The 14,078-nt window shown below is 44.1% G+C and overlaps 1 protein-coding gene across 2 annotated transcripts in view; it reads left to right on the top strand.

Annotated features, from left to right (window-relative positions):
• The window catches only part of LOC110488609 (A disintegrin and metalloproteinase with thrombospondin motifs 2), a 190,577-nt gene extending 176,999 nt beyond the window's left edge, over window positions 1–13,578 (top strand). For both annotated transcript variants that reach the window (XM_036942741.1, XM_036942740.1), the window contains 12 exons: window positions 1,485–1,630; window positions 2,000–2,175; window positions 3,994–4,127; window positions 4,358–4,481; window positions 5,180–5,260; window positions 5,404–5,570; window positions 5,796–5,955; window positions 6,066–6,198; window positions 6,400–6,607; window positions 6,799–6,928; window positions 7,078–7,170; window positions 12,172–13,578. In XM_036942741.1, coding sequence (XP_036798636.1) covers window positions 1,485–1,630; window positions 2,000–2,175; window positions 3,994–4,127; window positions 4,358–4,481; window positions 5,180–5,260; window positions 5,404–5,570; window positions 5,796–5,955; window positions 6,066–6,198; window positions 6,400–6,607; window positions 6,799–6,928; window positions 7,078–7,170; window positions 12,172–13,301 — 2,682 coding nt within the window. In that variant the 3' untranslated portion in view covers window positions 13,302–13,578. The remainder of the gene's footprint in view (window positions 1–1,484; window positions 1,631–1,999; window positions 2,176–3,993; window positions 4,128–4,357; window positions 4,482–5,179; window positions 5,261–5,403; window positions 5,571–5,795; window positions 5,956–6,065; window positions 6,199–6,399; window positions 6,608–6,798; window positions 6,929–7,077; window positions 7,171–12,171) is intronic.
• Window positions 13,579–14,078: the final 500 nt, after the last annotated feature.

Raw genomic sequence — 14,078 nt, 5'->3', positions numbered from 1 at the left:
CATCGTTCAAGGAAGATCAAGGTGCAGTGTGGTGAGCGTACATTTTCTTTTATTTTGTCAAATGTCGCCAACAAAACAAGAAATCAAGGAAACGACCTTGACGCTTACAAGGGCTATAGTGCCCCTAACAAAGACAACTTCCCACAATGACAACAGGGAAAAGGCTGCCTAAGTATGATTCCCAATCAGAGACAACGATAGACATCTGTCCCTGATTGAGAACCATACCTGGCCAAAACATAGAAATACAAAAACATAGAAAACAGAACATAGAATGCCCACCCAAATCACACCCTGACCAAACCAAATAGAGACATAAAAAGGCTATCTAAGAGTTCAAGTAACAGACACTTCTCAACATCAACTGTTCAGAGGAGACTACGTGAATCAGGCCTTCATGGTTGATTTTGCTGCCAAGAAACTACTACTAAAGGACACCAATAAGAAGATAAGAGTTGCTTGGGCCAAGAACATTAGACCGGTAGAAATCTGTCCTTTGGTGTGATGAGTCATAATTTAAGATTTTTGGTTCTTTGGGAGATGCAGAGTAGGTGAATGGATGATCTCCGTAGATGTGGTTCCCAGCGTGAAGCATGGAAGAGGTATAATGGTGAATTCAAGCATGGCTACCACAGTATTCTGCAGCAATACACCACCCCATCTGGTTTGTACTTTTATTAGTTTTTATTTAACTAGGCAAGTCAGTCAATAACAAATTCTTATTTACAATGATAGCCTAAGAACAGTGGGTTAACTGCCTTGTTCAGGGGCAGAATGACAAGTTTTTAATCTGTCAGCTCATGGATTCGATCTAGCAACCTTTCAGTTATCGGACCAACACGCTAACCACTAGGCTACCTGCCACTTAGTGGGACTACCATTTGTTTTTCAACAGGACAATGACCCAACACACCTCCAGGCTGTGTAAGGGCTATTTTACCAAGAAGGAGAGTGATAGAGTGCTGCATCAGATGACCTGCCCTCCACAGTCACCCAATCACAAACCAATAGAGATGGTTTGAGATGAGTTGGACCGCAGAGTGAAGGAAAAGCAGCCAATAAGTCCTCAGCATGTGGGAACTCCTTCAAGACTGTTGGAAAAGCATTCCAGGTGAAGCTAATTGAGGGAATGCCAAGACTGTGCAAAGCTGTCATCAAGGCAAAGGGTGGCTACATTGAAGAATCTAAAATATAAATTCATTTAGATTTCTTTAACACTTTTTTGGTTACTATATGATTCCACATGTGTTAGTTCATAGATTTGATGTCTTCACTATTATTCTACAATGTAGAAAATTGTAAAAAATAAATAAACACCCTTGAATGAGTAGGTGTGTCCAAACCTTTGACTGGTACTGTACACACACACACACACACACACACACACACACACACACACACACACACACACACACACACACACCACCCTAATGGTAAAAATAATACCATCCTACAGTTTCTTCCCCTCTCTCGTCCTATCACAGCACTGCTTCAAAGGTCACTGTATCTGGCTGACCATTGACATGATAAAGCAGGATGGTGGGTGGGACATGTGGAGCCAGTTTGGGTCCTGTACTCGTACCTGTGGAGGAGGGGTGCAGTTTAGAACCCGTGAATGCAAGAACCCCAGGTACGGTGTTTTTTTTACCCTAAATACTGACAAATCTACCTAGCAATGCTTGCATAGTATCATAGTTCAAGAGCATTAGAGCTTGTCCTAACAGAACAGAACATATTCACTGTTCACATTTATCAAGTGAATGGGCTCCTGAGTGGCGCAGTGGTCTAAGGCACTGCATCTCAGTGCTGGAGGTGTCACTACAGATCCTGGTTTGATTTCCAGGCTGTATCACAACCGGCCGTAGTCGGGAGTCCCATAGGGCGGGGCACAATTGGCCCAGGGTGGTCCAGGTTTGGCCGGGGTAGGCCGTCATTGTAAATAAGAATTTGTTCTTACTGACATGCCTGGTTAAATAAAACATTTCACTGTTGTCTCCAGGCCTGCTAATGGAGGTCGTACCTGTCTGGGGACTAACCACCAGTTCCAGCTGTGTAACAGCCAGGAGTGTGAGGAGCTGTACAGTGACTTCAGGGAGGAGCAGTGCCGTAGCTTGGACCCTGTGTTTGAGTTCCACAACAACAAGCACCACTGGCTGCCTTATGAACACACAGAACGTAAGTAGCCTACACACAGACTTCCTGAAATGGTGGGTTGTGGGACATAAGTCAGCTCCTCTTGTGTGGAGGCAGATTGGGAAGAAGATGTTCTGTGTGTGTTTCGGGGGGGGGGTGTTATGGTCACTGACAGCTGGTTTGCTGCTGACTAGTGTGAAAGCACCCATCTTAAAAAACAAAACCCTTGCCTTTGAACCTTTCTAAAACGACAACCCCTTTCTTGAACCCCTTTTAAAAAACACTCTCTTCTATCTCTAACCTATCTCACTCCACTTAATCATCTGAGCTCTTTTTCAGCCTGTCTGTCTGTGTGTCAGTGTCAGTGTATTGGTCGGTAGGTGTGTTAGTCTGTGTGTTGTTCGGTGCGTCGGTCAGTCTTAGTCGGTGTGTTGGTCGCTCTCTCTCCCTCCCATCCCCCCTCCCTCCCTCTTTTCTCAGCTCGTCAGCTGTTGTGACTCACAGAACATAATCATACTGTATGTGTTTAAACCATCAGAACCCAGAATGGGATCCCCATAACATCCCTTTTTTCTCGCCATCTCCAAAAAAACGCCCTTACCTCATCTATAAGTGTGAGTATGAGTTTAAAGAGTTTGTGAGGCTTGCAGATCCAGTCCCCATGCTAAATACTTTTCTCCACATTGTCTCAAGTACGTGCATGAGAGGGGAGAGAGAGAGGGGAAGATAGAGAAGGGGAAAGGAGAGGTAAGGAGAGAAATTAGAAAGAATTCCATTAGTGTGTTTTCATCTCCAGGGTTTAGAGATAGTGTGAGAGAACTAGAGTGAGTCTGTATGAAAATCTAGACTTTGCTCGAAATCTAATAATTAATTACACCTGTTGTAAAATACTGTCAATGTTGTGTTTTTAGCCATAAACATCCTCGTAACATTGCTCTACAGTAAAAAAAAAACACTTTCTACAAGCATTGATTGTTCTAGCTGCTTTGGCCATCCAGGGTCTAGCTGGTAAGGGCAATCTCACCCAGAGAACTCTCTCTCCCTCTGGGATGATCTGAGGCATCGGCCCCCTCTCTGGGGACTCTGGCTGGAGGAGTGAGGGACTGTGTATCGGCATGAGTCAATGAGTACTCACATCCCAATCTGACCGTTTCTAATACTTTGTAATATCAGTAAGGTCATCACAGTGCATTTGGAACATTGCATACCGAAGACATAGTTTGAGTCATCTCAGATCAGTTCCCGTGTGGCTCAGTTGGTAGACCATGGTGCTTGCAATGCCAGGGTTCCGTTCCCATGGGGGACCAGTACAAAAATGTATGCATAGTTGAATCAATCCTTGGGCAATTTGTTTTGCAGCAAGTTTACATACACAATGAACATTCAAATCCACTTAAATACCAATCTTGCATGCCAGACGTTATAGCTATTGCATAGTCGGTGTATACACACGTCTCGCTCGGGAGATTACATAAACACATACAGGCTAGACAGAGATCCTCCATTGCCCACACAAAGGGTAAATAACTCTGAGCTGTGTCCTTATTGTAGGGGATATATGCTGGGCTTGGCTAGTACTTCTTTTAACCTCCCCCTCCACTTTCATGTTTTCTCTGCGGACTGACTCTGGGATTCACCTACATAGTATAAATCCAGATCCCCATCACAGCCTGTTCTGTAATACTGTCAGATATAGTCACATTGCATACACACTCAAACTGCAGGAAAACATGGAAAATAGAGGTGAAGCTTGGCACAATTAGGGCTCTGTGTCTTAAGACAATGTTTCTGTGTGGTTCTGTTCTACTAGCGATGGATGTAAATCAAGTGTTGTAACGTGTGTGTGTATGGGTTGTGCAGCTAAGCAGCGCTGCCACCTGCATTGCCAGTCCACGGAGACCCGAGACAAGATCGACATGCTGAGGCTGGTCCAAGACGGCACGCGCTGCTCATATAAAGACCCCTACAGCGTGTGTGTGAGCGGGGAATGTGAGGTCAGTGTGTGTGTCCATAAATATAGCAGTGTGTTTGTTGTCAAATATAAGTAGGTTTACCAAAAATATTGCAACCCTAATTATGTGTGTGCGTGACTGTGTGCAACTGTGTGAGGTATGTGTCAGTGTTCATAACTTTGTGAAGTTTATGTGTGTGTCCATAATACTCTAGTGTGTGTGTGTGTGTGTGTGTGTGTGTGTGTGTGTGTGTGTGTGTGTGTGTGTTGCAGAAAGTAGGCTGTGACAGCGTGGTAGGGTCCTCCCAACAGGAGGATAAATGTGGCGTCTGTGGAGGAGACAACTCCAGCTGCAAGATCATCAAGGGCAACTTCACTCGCAGTGCCAAGAAACAAGGTACACACACACACACACACACACACACACGCACGCACCACTGTGGCAGACTGAGAACAATAAGGTAATATGTAACTGAGTTGTCAGACCTTGGAACATGAAAGAGCATGAAAACAGTGCAGGAAGTGAGATAGATGAGGTTGTTTTCCTGGCCTGAGTCCTATTCTGATGAAGTGGTCACAACTTCACTGGATAGCTAACTAAAGAGCCCCCTCTACTGGTCACATGGAGATAATGAGCTTGGCCCTTATCAACAAATCCTCATTGTAGGAGTGCTGATCTAGGATCCGTTTCGCTATTTTAGATCATAATGAATGATATTGTATGGACAGATCAGCACTCCTAATCAGACGCTTTGTGGACATTGGCCCTGGCTAGAATCATGTCCTGTTCAAAGCATTACCATATGAGCAGGATCACCGCCCAACGATGATGTGAATCACTATACCATGACCTCATATTAAATAAATATCATCCAGCTGAAATAAGGAATTTCCTGGAATTGACTGTTGATGACCCTGGCTGGCAAAACTAAGAGCGGTTAAAATTGTATTTGAAATGTACCCCGTGTACACAGAAATTTGCCCTGAACAATAAAGTTTAATGAAAGTTGAATGAAAATGTATCCTGACAAAGTTGAAAAGATGTCTTCTCTGTGGGTGTCTGGACCTCAGGGTAATGTGGTGTTTTTATTTCAGGTTTCCTCAAAGTACTTGAAATCCCTCGAGGGGCGAGACACCTACTAATCCAAGAGATTAAGCCAACCGCACACATCCTAGGTATAAAATGTGTGCGTGTTTGTGTTTGTGTGTGTGTGTGTGTGTGTGTGTGTGTGTGTGTGTGTGTGTGTGTGTGTGTGTGTGTGCCTGCGTGTGTGTGTAAGTGTGAGTATTCCAGTTTATAACTCCACCTCCCTCCCCAGCGGTGAAGAACCAGGCATCAGGACAGTTCTTCCTGAATGCAGAGGGAGACCTCCCAGAATCCCGTGCGGTCATAGAGAAGGGTGTGGAGTGGGAATACATGAATAATGACCATGACAAGGAGACACTACAGACCAACGGACCACTCAGACACGGAGTCCTCATCATGGTACACACACACACACACACACACACACACACACACACACAAGCACTCATACAAGTCACAAAATACACACTTAATCCTTACCATATATGATTGTTATAGCTTGATTTTGATGGTTCAGAATTACGTCACTGCTAGCATTGAGTTTATGACATTTCCAGTCCTGACATTTGCTTTATATATATGACCTATACTAATATGATTGTGATGTTGTCTCCCCGTGTCCAGGTGCAGTCCCATGGAGATGCCAAGGTGACCCTTTCCTATAAGTACATCATCCACATGGACCTGCTGTCTGCAATAGAGAACAACATGCTGCTGGATGACACCTCCTTCTACGAGTGGGCCCTGAAGAAATGGTCCTTCTGCTCCAAACCCTGTGGGGGAGGTATTTTACAGTGACACCACTAGCACAGGAAGACACTGGGGAACATGATAGGAGATTTGGATGTGGAGCTCTTTGCTTAATAGATGTTTGTGTGTGTCCGGCCTTAAAAGGTAAGCAGTATACCCGGTTCGGCTGTAGAAGGAGAGCAGACAGTAAGATGGTCCACCGACGCTACTGTGAGAACATCAAGAAGCCTCGCGCCATCAGCAGGGACTGCAACCAGAAGGAGTGCTCACAGCCTATGTACGTATGGATATGTTTGTGTGGTTAATTTTCAGGTTTACGTAGAAGTAGGCCGCTGTTCAATGTCACTCCTTGGTCCCTACACTGAACCTGTGAACACCAAAGAGCTTGGAGAGTAAAGGGCTAGTGACCGAAATGGAACAAGGCCTTGAGGTATGTTTTTGTCTGTGCCTCCCTCTAACTCTCTCTTGTTCCTTGTAGCTGGGAGGATGGTCCGTGGGAGCCATGCAGTAAGACGTGCGGTAAAACAGGGTACCAGGTGAGGTCCGTTCGCTGTGTTCAGCCCTTAGACAACGGCAACAAGCGCTCCATTCACAGCAAGTACTGCAATGACGACCGGCCTGAGGCACGCAGGCCCTGCAACAGAGAGCTCTGCCCTGCACAGTGGAGAGTAGGGCCCTGGTCACAGGTAAGGATGGGAGGCTGGGGGTAGAGGGGGGTTCTGGTGGATGAATACATAGGGGCTTATTATTTAGTTTGTTATACATGTAGATGTGTGGTATGGAGTCTGTGTGTGTGTAGGTGTGTGTGTTTATGATGTTGGAGGTTGTTGTGTATAACCTATTCTCACACTCTCTTTCTATGCTCGTGTGACCACAGTGCTCGGTGACGTGTGCCAATGGGACACAGCAAAGGCAGGCATTGTGTCACACGCGTGACAACACCATCGGTCTCTGCCTGGACAGCAAGCCAGACACCATCCGCATCTGTCGCTTGGCGCCATGTCCAAGTAAGTATTATGGCCTGGCCCCATTACGCTATACACAACAATTTATTTTTAAAGTCATTTAGTATAGGTAGTGGGGAGTATAAATCTCTCCTGATAAACTCATACTCATTTTCCTCTCTGATATTATTCCCTCCTTTCTCAATCTCCAGGAGGCTCGTCGGACCTGAATAAGAACGGCAACATCCTGATCCAGTGGCTGTCCCGCCCTGACCCAGACTTGCCCTACCAGAGGAACAGCTCACGTAAAAAACCATCCCTTTATAGCTCTGGGCCCAACCTCCGGTGCATGGCGGTCCTGACCTGGACCTTGCCCTCTCTCTCTGTCCTCTTCACCCTGCAACAGGCCTGGGCTAGGGGTCCCGGGGGCAGGCTTACCCCCTGATCACCCCCCACCCCTCCCCCGTGTCCGTGCCTGTGGCCGCGCCCGCGAGCGAGCGCCAGCTTTTCGCTTCTCTTTTGGGGCGTGTGTGTCTCTCTCTCTCTCTGTGTCTGAGACAGCTCTGATTGGGGGAGGTCTCTGGCTCATGTGTGCTGATTGGTTGGTTGGTTCTCTCTTGCTCTGTCTCTCTCTTCTCTTATCTCTCTCTCTCCTTTGTGGAGCATTGTGTTGTAACCGCTGGCCAGTCGAAACTAAAAAGAAAAACATTTAAACATTGAAGAGAAGGTGGAAATGGAAAAAGACAAGCAGGTTTGATTGGCGGCTCTTAGTGGCATGGTTGAGCCAGTGAGTCATGAGAGGCCCCTCTGTTTGGCGGCCATGTTTTGCGCGAGCTAGTTGCGAGTCGTCATGGTTCACACTCCTGAGAAGCGGGTGCAATTTTTTTTGTCACCGTGCCGTCATCGTTTGAGGGCGACAGGTGTGAAAATAATGAAAAGAAAAAGAAAAAAAAAAGTTTAAAAAAGCTTTATTGTGAATGTGATCTTGTCACAATGAGGACATCTTTGCTAAAGTGCTCATCTCACATCCTGGTTCCATTCTAGAATGAGAACAAAGGTTTATCTCGTTCTAGGTCCCATTCTCAGACTGACAGAAATTCAGCACAGGGACAGGAGTTGACACAAACAAACACTTTTTAGGATTATTGTACACAGAGCTGTTGGGTGAAGAGGCCGAGAGTGAAGAAGAGTAAAATGCTTATAAAAACAGGGTAGTTTTACCATGTGAGGTTGCTTCCCATTTCACCACCTCATCAACCATCCTCTTTGACTGTTATATTAAAGTTCAATAAATGCAGCTTATTTGTGCTTGCAAACTTTAAAACAAATACATCTATAAATATATTTGTATTTATATATATATATATATATATACACATCTAAAATCTATATGAGTAACAATAATATAAATAATAATAATGTTTTACCATGAATAAGCTGTAGCTTATTTGCCTAATCCTATGGACTGCTATTGATCACTTCGATCCTTGACTGTTATGTGTATTTTTTTATTGATTTTACATTAACACTGAAGTTGATATTTAAAAAGAGGAACGTTTTAGGGAGGAAAGGGGGTATAGACCGATATTATGCAGGACTTGGTCAGTTAGTTGCCTCTCCATTTTCTCAGATGGATAAAGTGGTTTACTGTTGCTTGTTATTTACTTTCGGGAAAGGATCACGTTTTTGTCATGCATGCATTTGCATCCCTTAGCCGTTTGAGCTCATAGTGTGTGTGTGTGTGTGTGTGTGTGTGTGTGTGTGTGTGTGTGTGTGTGTGTGTGTGTGTGTGTGTGTGTGTGTGTGTGTGTGTGTGTGTGTATGTGTGTGTGTGTGTGTGTGTGTGTAAGACTGTGCGTGTGTGTATGAGTGACTGTGTGTGTATGTTGATGCGTGTCTGTGCATGCTTGTGTGTGCGTGTGCGTATGTGAGTGTGTGTGTGTGTTCATTGCAGGCTTCCCATAGACATACAACTCTGATACAGAAATACCTCATAGACCTTCATTTGAAAATCATCCAATTTAGTTTTTTCCTTTTGTGATGAACAATAAACACATGAACAATGCCTTATCTTGGATTGAATGTAATGGCATTTATCTGTGAAAGAGATGGCTTTACTCATCAAAACATGTATTATTCACTTAGAGGCAGCTTCAAACCAACAAGCAAACTCACACGAAAACCATCAGAACCTACAACAAACATAGGGTTTGGAACACGGTGTGACCACCGGCGTACGGTTTACAAAGGGCCACGGGTATCGATCGACACACTGACGACGGCATCTACAAAAACACTTCAGGCTTGTCATTGTATTGTGATCACATGTTTCTGTTGTGAATATGTAGCGAGCTATCTGAGGTTTCGTGCTGGAGTCGGACGGTAGGAGGCCAATGATGCCAGACCTTGCAGTGCGATACTGTATATAACATTGGTGTTGACTGTGTTTAATAATGTTCATGACTGTTATCTTCTTACTTATGGAAAAAAATATATATATATAATATTATATACTATGGGTAACTGTTTCGTGGCTTCACTAGCCTGATGGGTGGGGCTGGCTGACGTTGGGCTGACGTTGGATTGACGTCGGGGAAACATTCAGAAGAACTATGTGCACTGCGTCTATATGCACTTTGATTTATCAGGGAAAAATGTGTTCATGTTTTGTAAATGTTTCATATGACACTTAAACGTGCCATTCCAGTTTTTACATCATTCATCATGGATAATTCTGTATTTTATTTATTCAACATCCAAATCTATGTATTCATTTATGTAATTTATTAATTTGACTTACTATCAATTGATTAACTAAAGTGATTGATTGGTTGATTTCAAAGTAATGAAGTGTTTTACCAAAGTGACTGTGAACTTGTACCTTTCGATACAGTTGATTTATTTTTCTTAAGAAAATAATATATCTATATATTGAGGAGGGAGTACATCTCATTGTTTCAGTTCCTGTCATTATCAACTGCAAAGTTGTATAAATAAAACAAATATTTGAAAAAGCGCTCTCACTCTCTCCTCCTGAGTTTGTGATGGTTTGGCTTTGTGTGAGGAGGAAGGAGCGCAGAACAAGCTTCCGGTGGAATTCAACTCACAGATTGATCCAACTTTACAAAGGCTTAAACATTGTCCTATAACGTGATATTGCCATGAAAGTAATAAAGAAAGACTCAATTAAATAAGAAACATTTATAGAGTTCTATTGATGTAATAAATGGATGGTTCTAATCTGAAACTAATAAAGAAGACAGATGAGATGTCAGAAAATGTCCGTTTGGTCTGAAAGAGTCAGGCTGCTGTTTCAACACCACAACACAAGAGAGTCAGGTTACTGTTCCAGCGTCACAACACAACATAGCCAGGCTACAGTTCCAGCACCACAACACAACATAGCCAGGTTACTGTTCCAGCATCACAACACAACACAACAGAGCCAGGTTACTGTTCCAGCATCACAACACAAGAGAGCCAGGTTACTGTTCCAGCACCACAAAAGAGAGCCCGCACCACTCTTCTTCAGTTGCTATAGACTAATCTATCGACTCTGTCAATAGCTGCTTGGGTTTCCTTTTACTTCTTCTTCCTTCCTGCACTACCTTTTAATGGTCTGGCTTTACTACCTCTACTACTTTTCTCTGCACCGTGTGTAAACGTACAGTACCAGTCAAAGGTTTGGACACTCATTCAAGGGCTATTTTTTTTACATTGTAGAATAATAGTGAAGACATCAAAACTATGAAATAACACATATGGAATCATGTAGTAACCAAACAAGTGTTACAAAAAAATCTAAATATATTTTAGATGATAGATTCTTCAAAGTAGTCTCCCTTTGTCTTGATGACAGCTTTGCACACTCTTGGCATTCTCTCAATCAGCTTCATGAGGAATTGTTTTCCAACAGTATTGAAGGAGTTCCCACATATGCTGAGCACTTGTTGGCTGCTTTTTCTTCACTCTACGGTCCAACTCATCCCAAACCATCTCAATTGGGTTGAGGTCGGGTGATTGTGGAGGCCAGGTCATCTGATGCAGCACTCCATCAATCCCCTTGATCTAATTGTCCTTACACAGCCTGGTGTGTTTTGTCCTGTTGAAAAACCAGTTACAGTCCCACTAAGTGCAAACCAGATGGGATGGCGTATCGCTGCAGAATGCTGTGGTAGCCACGCTGGAAAAGTGTGCCTTGAATTCTAAATAAATCACAGACATTGTCACCAGCAAAGCACCCCCAAACCATCACATCTCCTCCTCCATGCTTCACGGTGGGAGAAACACATGTGGAGATCATTCCTTCACCTTCTCTGTGTCTCACAAAGACACGGCGGTTGGAACTAAAAATCTCAAATTTGGACTCATCAGACCTAAGGACAGATTTCCACCGGTCTAATGTCCATTGCTCGTCTTTCTTGACCCAAGCAAATCTCTTCTTCTTGTTGATGTCCTTTAGTAGTGGTTTCTTTGCAGAAATTCGACCATGAAGGCCTGATTCATGCAGTCTCCTCTGAACAGTTGATGTTGAGATGTATCTGTTACTTGATCCCTGTGAAGCATTTATTTGGGCTACAATCTGAGGTGCAGTTAACTCTAATGAACTTATCCTCTACAGTAGAGGTAACTCTGGGTCTTCCTTTGTTGTAGCAGTCCTCATGAGAGCCAGTTTCATCATAGTGCTTGATGGTTTTTGCGACAAAAAAAAAACGTTTAAAGTCCTTGGCATTTTCCGGATTGACTGACCTTCATGTCTTAAAGTAATGATGGACTGTAATTTCTCTTTGCTTATTTGAGCTGTTCTTGCCATAATATGGACTTGGTCTTTTACCAAATAAGCTATCTTCTGTATACCACCCCTACATTGTCACAACACAACTGATTGGCTCAAACGCATTAAGAAGGAAAGAAATTCCCCAAATTAACTTTTAACAAGGCACACCAGTTAATTGAAATGCATTCCAGGTGATTACCTCATGAAGCTGCTTGAGAGAATGCCAAGAGTGTGCAAATCTGTAATCAAGGCAAAGGGTGGCTACTTTGAAGAATCTCAAATATAAAATATATTTGGATTTGTTTAACAGTTTTTTGGTTACTGCGTGATTCCAGATGTTATTTCATAGTTTTGATGTCTTCACTTTTATTCTACAATGTAGAAAATAGTAAAAAATAAAGAAAAACCCTTGAATGAGTAGATGTGTCCAAACTTATGACTGGTACTGTACACACACACACACACACGCACACGCACAGCTCCATTCCCAGTCTGGCCCAGTCTCAACTCTTTGTTCTCTCGCCCACAGGCAAGCAGCGTTGTCATGGAGACAGGTCAATGTTCTGTCGCATGGAGGTGCTGATCCACTACTGTGCTCTACCAGGCTACAGGCGCATGTGCTGCAAGTCCTGCAGCAACGTGACCAACAGCAGCCTGACCACCAGTCTCCCTCCCCGGGTCACAGCTTGCCCGCTGCCTCGCCCCCTGCCTCGACCTCTGCCTTGGCCCAAGGATAACAACACCCCCCTTCAGCCCACGGTTCATCCAAGAAGTACAATGCATATACCTTATACCACGCCGCGCCCGATGAGCACAACACACACCTATACACCCCACCCATACTTCACCACATACCCCATCCCCATACACACGACCCCAGAGCACAGTGTGACCCCCAGAGACACAACCAGAAGTTACCCCTTCTTCACCCTCTCCACCAGCACCAGCATATACACTACAACTCCCAGCAGCCTGTTTACTGACTCAAATGTTAACTTCACCTTTATCAGCAATGACACCACAGTGACCCCCATTCACAGCTATGACATAACACGGGCAGAAACCTCAACTCCCAGCAGCCCATACTACATGGATGATGTCCTAAAGCCAACTGAAACAAACTACTTTGAGGATGTGACATCGCCCAGTGGAACCATCCCATACACTGATGTCACAATGTCCAGCGGTGGTGATGTTATAATACCTAGTGGAACCGTGCCCTATGGCACTGATGTCACAATGCCCATTGGAACCATGCCTTATGATGATGACATCACAGTGATGATTCCTACAGTCCCCAGGGATGATATCATAGATATCACGGAGTACATATCTGTGAGCTCCATTGTTCCCACAACAACCACGGTAGGGCCAACAACAGAGTTAATGACAGAGCAAATGACAGCCAAGCCTCCCATAACAACAACAACCAAAAAGCACATAAGCCACCAGGAGGAGACCAGCGAAAATAACTCCATTGACGTTCTCTACAACCAGATCATCGGAGTAGACAATGTCATCTCCCAAAACAACCTGATCCCCAGACGGAGCCGGGTGTTCCTCCGGGAGAGAACACGGAACAAACGCATCCAGGAACTCCTGGAGGAGAAGAGGAACTTTCTGTTGAGGATGAAGCGGGCCCAGAGTGGTGCTGCTTGATGATGATAGACCTTCCTTCCTCCCTAACACTCCCTTGATTTCTCTTATAGAGATTTACCTACATCTGCTAACAGACTGGAGTTATTATTTAACCCTTAACCTGCCTTGGTGCTCTCTATCAGGTACTGACCCATCACACACCCAGAGTCATGGTACAGACATTCAGTACCAGTCAAAACTTTGGACACATCTACTCATTCAAGGGTTGTTCTTTATTTTTTTATTTTTTTTCTACATTGTAGAACAATAGTGAAGACATCAAAACTATGAAATAATGCATGTGGAATCATGTAGTAACCAAAAAAAGTGTTAAAACAAATGAAAATATATTTTAGATGATAGATTCCTCAAATTAGCCACCCTTTGCCTTGATGACAGCTTTGCACACTCTTGGCATCCTCTCAACCAACTTCATGAGGAATGATTTTCCAACAGTCTTGAAGGAGTTCCCACATATGCTGAGTACTTGATGGCTGCTTTTCCTTCACTCTGCGGTCCAACTCATCCCAAACCATCTCAATTGGGTTGGTTTTGTTGTGCCTTCTTCACGACTGTCTTGTTGTGCTTGTTAGTTTGCTGGTGATGTGGACACTAAAGAACTTGAAACTCTCAACCTGCTTAACTACAGCCCCATGGTGTTGGATGATGGTGTTGGAGTCGTTCCTGGCCGTGCAGTCATGAGTGAACAGGGAGTACAGAGGAGGGGACTGAACACGCACCCCTGAGGGGCCCCCGCGTTGAGGATCGGCATGACGGATGTGTTTTTACCTATCCTTT

Source organism: Oncorhynchus mykiss, chromosome 14 (genome assembly GCF_013265735.2).
Source record: "Oncorhynchus mykiss isolate Arlee chromosome 14, USDA_OmykA_1.1, whole genome shotgun sequence".
NCBI lineage: Eukaryota > Metazoa > Chordata > Actinopteri > Salmoniformes > Salmonidae > Oncorhynchus > Oncorhynchus mykiss.
This window is presented reverse-complemented; position numbering and strand designations above follow the sequence as displayed.